This window comes from Aythya marila, assembly GCF_965140915.1.
Source record: "Aythya marila genome assembly, contig: HAP1_HAP1_SCAFFOLD_164, whole genome shotgun sequence".
Classification (NCBI taxonomy): Eukaryota; Metazoa; Chordata; class Aves; order Anseriformes; family Anatidae; genus Aythya; species Aythya marila.
Genome location: NW_028137167.1, coordinates 516,219 through 523,987, shown reverse-complemented (window position 1 = coordinate 523,987; position 7,769 = coordinate 516,219). Strand labels below are relative to the sequence as shown.

The window sequence follows — 7,769 nt, the reverse complement described above, 5'->3', positions numbered from 1 at the left end:
CCTCTGACAAGCTGTTCAGCTGGCTGGCTCTGAAGGACTCCGTGATGACTTCTCGATTGACTGAAGGCATAGCTCCAGGCATCTGCAATTAAAACGCACAAGTCAGCAGACAAAAAAATACTATTTGTAGTAGTACTGAGGACTAGTCTTGTCAGAATGTCTCCATTAAATGGTAAGCAAGACCGCTGTGAGTTGTATGCATTATCTACACTTCAAAGGTAACCCCAACTCACCCCCCAAAATCTACTTTATGAAACTTAGGAATTTTTATCTCAGCTGAGCTTAAGTTGACAAGTTCTAATGTAAGCTCAGGTCTGCAAATTCTAAGGGGATAATACCACAAAGCCTTACGATCACATGTGTGCTGTGTTTTCTCAGTATTTCACCTGAATTAGGAACACAATAAACACTCCCGAATACATCGTAGGTGAGAAATTCTCGATGGAGCAAATCTATGTTTCAAGCAATCCATTTGTTTTAGAAAAGAACATCTCAGAAGGTTTAACAGGTTCAACTCGGCAAGTGGAATCATCAAGTTTCAGTCCGTTTTCTTTAGATTCAGTAACTAACCTAATAGCACCATTTAGTGAATCTGTTTTTGGCAGCTCATGCTGGGATCTTCCTTTGTCAGCATTCTGACAGGAAGAATCGGAATGCTGCAATGTACGGACTACCTTTCCAACCAAAATTCCATTAGAGGACATTGCATTGCAATTCCTTTGAAATAAGCCCTTTGACTCCTCCTCAGATTTTCCTGAAGATTCTGCACCATAAGGGACTGTGTTATCAGAGCTGAGTTTAGGATTTTCATTCACTGTTGGCTCCACAAAAATTTCATCAGAAACTTTTTTGTTTGTTTGCATTTGCTTCATTTGCATTACCGAATTTGTAATTGTGGATGAAGGAACAGCCTGGTAGAGATCTTCATCCTCCACAGCACTGCTAAGACAGTCAGGCTGTGACACAGTCTGACGAGCAGGCAATTTATTGTGAATACTGATGGTGATCTTCTGTTTTCTTGACGTATCAGTCATTGAAGGCCTGGTAATTGCCTGGTTTTGAACACAGGCCATTGGTGGTGCTGAAGATGGCCTTTTTAGGGTGACACCAGTGGTCTTTGTGTCCTCTTTTATGGATCCATTTCCATTTAAACGGCTTGAATTCTGTATTTAAAAAGAAGAAATTGCAAGATGGATTAATGCAAACACTGCATGTAACATTTTGAAACACAAAACTCTCCTACTGAGTGTTTCTACAAATGGTCTTAACACCTAAAAAGAAAAACACACTGCCCTTTAAGGATAAATGCAAGTCCAATAAGCGTATTCAATTCCTGCTTTTGGTTTACTGCAGATTGGTATCAAATTAACATCATCTTTGAAAAACAGCCAAGCAACTTAACATTACCTGCTGCTATTCCCAAATATATTTATTTTCCCCTTTAAACATACCCTGAAAAGCCTGAAGTAATCATTCTGGTGCTCAGGAATAAGACATTTAGTTTTCCCTGTCTTAGCTAAAGTGACGAGGATAGGAAAAACAAGTCCTCTTTTAAATGATTTGAGGATTAGTACACTCTGCTTAAATAGTCAAAGAGCGTAGCTCTCTGTGCTTTAGAAAGCTGTCTTGGAGGTATAAAGTAATGGAGTCGCATGGCTGCACAATTTAGCAGTAACCACTGTTTGAATGACTCTGGCTGTAGCATGAGGGCTGTGAAGAAAGCTGCAGCGTGGGAAGGAAAACAAAACTAAGATGCCGAAAACCAAACAAAAAACCCCACACCAAACCCCAAACCCACTAGCAGTTTGGTGCCGTTATCTGCCCTCCCGCTTCCCTGAATTACCTTAATCATATGAGGAAGAAGTCGTGGTCCCAGAAATCCAGCCTGCTTACTATTAGCCCCCTGCTGACCAGGAGGGAATGAACAGGGATAAGATGGTGCTGGCAAGTAAAACGCACGTTCTCCAAGTGTCAAATCATAGCGCCTTCAGAAAAGAGCAGTGATCGTAGTTTAGTTTTTCTTTCAGCCTACTCTTGGATTAAATCCCATCCTATCATTTTAGAGGAACAGCTCATACGATATGGAAGCCTTCTCTACAGAAGGCTTCGCCAAGACTACAGACTGAAAAGTAGAGAACAGTCTTCCTACTAAGACTATCACTTGCAGAGCAATAATTCATTCTTACACCACAGATGACCTTCATTTCTCTCCTTCTCTAAATTAGCCAGCTACAGATAACACATAGATAGAAATTTACACAAGTGCTGCAGTTTAAGGCCAAGCAACAAAAGATAATAAACGACACAGAGAATTTCAGGTTAGACAGAACTGAATTAGACAAATAATAATCTTCTCCTGGGATAGCAAGAAAAACACTTGCAAAACAGAAAAATATCAATAACAGGAAAGTAAATCTCTTCTGAACACATTTTAAGATTTGTTATTACCTGATATAAAAAAGTATGTAAGCTTGCTGACCAAGAACTCTTTTAATGTCAGTATGCACTACTTTAGCATCATTCATCTGATACCAAAGTCCATTACCAGCCTGCAAATAAAGACAATGATTTCTTTAGGTGAATTGCACGTTTTCCAGTTGAAATCACGGATAGGAACAAAATACACACATGTGTCAAATAAAAATATAATGAAATCTTTTTCCCTAGAAACAGTAGCTGCTAGTCATGCTTTAATTGGTTTGCCAGCACAACCTTTACCCTGTTAGAAATGCTGTTGACTTCTACCTTTACATAGCATATATAGTGTCCTGAGTGACAGCTGACACCGTGATGTACCAGCACCGCGTATAAGGCATAGAGCAGTGGTTCTCCCATTGACTGCGACATGTAGGCTCTCAGGTCCAAATACTCCGGATATTTCACCTCCTAAAGAGACATCAAGAAGATAGAAAAATTATCCCAGAGTACTTCGTGGACTAGCCAGAGAAAAACACTTCCAAAAAACACAGACTAGAATTGATTTCTAGAATATATTTCTCGAATATATTTCTTGATTCACTACAAATAAGTCTTCCCATAAACAACGGTTAAGACTAGAAGTTGCAGAGAACTGTTTCCTGATGAATCAGCCTTCTCAGAGGAAAGCATATGCTTCTTGTCAAGCGGGAACTTTATTGATATTAAGAGAAAGAATAAGCCATAGTCGTTAGTCTACAATTATTGTCTGAAAATATTAACAACTTTCAGCTTTGGGGGATGTCCCATTACACAATGATATAGTTGCATTACAGTGGTAAATATACCTTGTTGATCTTTCCACCTGTGAAATCTGCAAATCTTTTCAGTGATATTGTGAGAACCTTGGAAGAACGGTGTATGGTAAATCTCTTGGATGCAGGAACCATCTTTTTACACCTTAAAACCAAGCAGAGATAAGTGTTTGAAGGCATCTTCTTTTTTCGCCCCCAAAACAAACTCCTTTTAATGTCTCACGCATGCCTATGCTATTTGAATGATATTTACTTGCATAATAGGTTGGTCTTTTTTCTTTTCATAAACCCATGCACTGCGTGTCAGGTTTGTTAATACACAGAAGAAGGTCAATTTTCCCAACAACTCAGAGCATAGCGGGAACAGGAATCTCTCACAAAAGGGTATGACCAGGTTGGATGGCAAGGTACCATTTCTTGGTCTACAAAAGTGGCTATTTGAACTCCAATCCTGGATACATTCTTTCAGCTTTCAAGGGAAATACAAATACTGAAAGCGGAACGAGAGAGCCTTGGTCCCCAGGGCTAGAAATTGCAAATAATCTCCAACATAGGTCGACTATCAACGTCAAAAATACAACAGAAGCACATGGTCATTCTACAGGAGGGAGACATTTAACAGTAGGAAGTCTTCATGTACTGAGCTTGTCTGGAAAGACACTGAAACCATCTGCCATCCTTTGAAACAAAATAGTTCAGTTTGACACATTGCCCGCTCCAAGGTAGGACCTACGGTGTAAGCAGTGAAAATTAGCCACTAGCCCAGAGAACAACGGAAACTGGGCAGTTTACATCAAGAAAAGTACTGTCGAGAGCTAATAAATAGAAAGAACAAAAGTAGCTCTTTTTGAATTCTGATGGCAAAATACAAGCCAGAGAATTGCAAACCCATAGGGAATGCCTATGAACAAGACTTCCCCCCTCCAAGGAAACAAAAATCCAAGTCTTTTATAAACTTCCACAAAACTTGTAAGTAGATCCAAAGTTTAGAGGTAGTCCAACAGAGTCATGCAACATAGAAAACTGACATCTAGGATTAAGACCTAATTCGTCAAAATCTTACTCGCTACATTTATAGCAATTCTCTCCATCCAGCTCTTCAGGTTTCACAAAGAGTTCCAGAGCTCTGCTAACAGACGAAACCGCCTAGAGCAGCGAGAAAGAAGAGCGCAAAGTCACCGTAATTCAGAATTCCAGAGACATACTAGTAGTTTATAAGAGAATCTTACTAACATACTCAAGCGATCTACTAGGAGCACTGTGAAGAAGGAGGCAGAAAGAGCATGCTCAGCATTGACCTCACCTGGAAGGCATTTGACTTTGGAACAAATACTTTTCCAGTAGCCTAGACAGCATCTACAGTGTGCTTTGTCATCAATACTGGGGACAAATTCATCAGTCTAACAATTAGATGTATATTGAGGTAGAACAACAAAGAAGTATGACAGCATTATAATTTTTGCAGAAAGAGAATTCTTTCCCCTTAAACCCAATGCAAATGTGGAGACTATTTACATGGGTTCCACGGAAGGACAAAGTCCAATCCACTTCCTTAGCACCACCAAGCTCTTACGTTTTAACATTATATGTGGTTTGGTTTTTTAAGTTAAACAAGTTTAATTTAGAAAGTTATGCATGTACTTAAACATCATGAATTATATTTAGAAAACATCTTACCTTTATATCCAAAGTGATATCAAGAAATGCCTCATACGTATCCGAAACTGCTTTGCAATTCAAGCACTTCACTGGAAACAAAATATAAATGCTTAACATTATGTGAAGGAGACTAACTGTCCAAATTCAAGTTGTTGACAGATACTACTTTAGACAAACTACAGACTGCTTTACTACCGACAAAAGACACAGATCAGTTCTAAGGACAGGAATATTTTTTCAAGTACCTCTCGATCTTAGAAATCCTCCAAATATTTGATGAATGATGGTGGTAGCTTGAGAAGATCTGTCCAATCTGGAAATAAATTATAATCAGACCTCAGAAGATTTAAGGCACAGAATTAACTCTTCAAAGAGTTTGATGAAAACCAAGGATGATGTAGACTTGCGTTGCTGATAGTAAATAAGGCACTAAAAGGTGCTAGAGATCATTTCTGAGAGTAAATAAAGGACTAGAAGGTGCTAGAGAATGTATGAAAGTGAACTTGTTTATGCTTACTCGGTGCTTCCGTTCAAGCACGCTTCCTGCATAGCATCAACAGTATAGCGCAAGAACTCGTGTGCGTCTTCTTGACTGCCAAAACGGAAATGTTGTCCTATTCCTAAATAAGAAGATGATAGTATTGACCTCATTTAAAAATGAAATCATTCTTGTATTTCTAAAATCTCTCTTCATTGGAGTGTTAAAACCACTTAGACACATCAAATAATTATTTGAAGATTACAAGCTATCGAAAAGAAACACATCTGAAGCCACTTACGACTGAGATTACTGATAACATGCGTAGGCTCGATGGCATCAACAGTGCAACGCAGGGCCTGGTTAATGTGAGTCTCCATCGTGCACATCATGCAAAAATCTTGTTCACGACCTGAAGAGTGAAAGAACAAAGCATCCCAGTCCAGCGAAATATCCAGAACTACAAACATCTAAGTACAATTTAAACTATAGATACAATATCCACTCTCCTTGCTACATTCTATTCTCCCAAGATGCCAATGTCCCAACAGTCTTGTAACATTTCATTTCACACAACTTGACAGAAGAAAAATATCCACTAAGCCTGTATTCAAATGCATGTTGTGATGAGAAATCTAAAAGACTACTGCAAAGTCGCAGTTGTAAAGGCTGACAGGAATGTGAACTCCACAGGCTGCAAAATGTATTACTCTCTAAAATTACTACCAAATGCATTACTGTCCAATGCACTTCATTATTCCCATGAAGCAATAAATGATCCTTTAATAAACAAACAAACAAACAAACAAACAAATAACTAACTAAATAAATAAAACATGGTGCATTAATTGCACTCCATATGCTATTCGGAGCCCACTGCTAATACAGTGCTCAAAGCCAGCTGCTACAGGTAAAATCAGGCAAATAAGCTTATCTCACAGAATCACTGCTGTTCTTTCACCTTCAGAGCTATCCAACAGATTCAAAATACTGTTAGAAAGTACTCACATGACTGGCTGTGCTCAAGAGAAAGCATGTAATTGGCAAGTGGGGGTGTGTAGGTCAAACACTGTAGAGTAGCATTAAGAAAACATGTGTTGCCAAGATTGTACAGGCCAACTCCAACACTTTGTGTTTCTCGCCAATCCATACAAATCTTCTCAGGTGGAAAAAGAATGCTCTGTGGCGGAGCAATTCCATCATTAACGACTGCAAGAAAGTTAAATTTAAAAAGAGATCTTGTTTGTTTGTTTCGAAGAAAGGTATTTAAAAAAATACTATTCTGCAGGAGCACCTAGAGGAGCTAGCTACAATCCAAACCAGAAAAACTTATTGCAGACAGCTTTAATACCACCAAATTCAAATTGGCTGGTCAACACAATGTTTTGGGGAAAAAAAAAACAAAACCAAAAACAACTTTAGTCAACCATTTTAATTTTTCTAAGGCAAGGCTAACTGCCATTCTGTTTGTAGCACCTAATGCCAAGTTCCTCTCCATCTATAATCTTTAACCTGATTAACTCAACTACTGTTTTTTTCCTTATTATAACTTAAACCACAAACTTAGACTTGAAATTATACGGTAAAAACGTAAAAACTAGGAACTAGGAATGACGGTACCCCTACAGATACCAGATTTTTTCCTGAGCAATGTTATCCTTCAAAAAACCTGTGAAAAATGGAAGCTGTGAATAGCAACAATCAAACACTTTTCTCTGCAAAACAGAAAAGACATGGAGGAATCTGTGCATTACAAAAAGCTCCCCGTATTTCTCTGTTGACTGTAAATATATCAAAATTAATTTCTGTAACATCAGTCACTTCAGTTGCCTTAGGGGATTCGCTTTTGAAGTCTTTCTTCACAGTAGTCCCCTTCTCTATCAGTGCAACAAGTAAGAACTGCATTTTCTACTTTTGCTTTGAAGACAATGGAGGCAGGATAGAACGCACACTTACTTAGATCTCTTGGGGCAAAAGCCTTAGATTTTTCAGATGATCTACAGTAAATAGCACCTCCACGTCCTTGGGCCACAGAGACTTGGCTTGAATCTTCTGCAGGCACTATCCGGCCCCAGTTGGCGGTGCGTGACATCAGTATTTTAGGACTTGGTTTCTTGGATTTGCCAGACCGCCTTGAAGAGGGCTTTTTAGGCTTTGAAGATTTGGGCTTCTTAGCTACGGTCATTGTTCACATCTGCGACAGAGACAGAAGTTCTGGTTGACGTAAGACTATCAAGAAGCACTCCAAGAAGAAAAGAGTAACAGAAGTCCTGTCACTTAATCTCAAAGAAACAGCCTTAAGAACTAAATCGCTGGTATGAATGATTTAAAAAGAATCCCCAAACTAAACACACAAAGTGAAAATTTCCATCTAAACTCTATCAGTATTACTTTTCGCTTCT

General features: G+C 38.8%; 1 protein-coding gene across 1 annotated transcript; it reads right to left on the bottom strand.

Moving 5' to 3' along the window:
- Positions 1 to 452: 452 nt before the first annotated feature.
- On the bottom strand, positions 453 to 7,552 carry LOC309891137 (ubiquitin carboxyl-terminal hydrolase 42-like; the record flags this gene model as incomplete). Its single annotated transcript, XM_082785522.1, has 12 exons — positions 453 to 1,163; positions 1,844 to 1,985; positions 2,449 to 2,549; positions 2,746 to 2,886; positions 3,264 to 3,375; positions 4,294 to 4,376; positions 4,908 to 4,978; positions 5,135 to 5,202; positions 5,407 to 5,509; positions 5,669 to 5,779; positions 6,376 to 6,576; positions 7,324 to 7,552. 12 exons carry the CDS (start codon positions 7,550 to 7,552, stop codon positions 453 to 455), a joined length of 2,073 nt encoding a protein of 690 aa, XP_082641648.1.
- Positions 7,553 to 7,769: the final 217 nt, after the last annotated feature.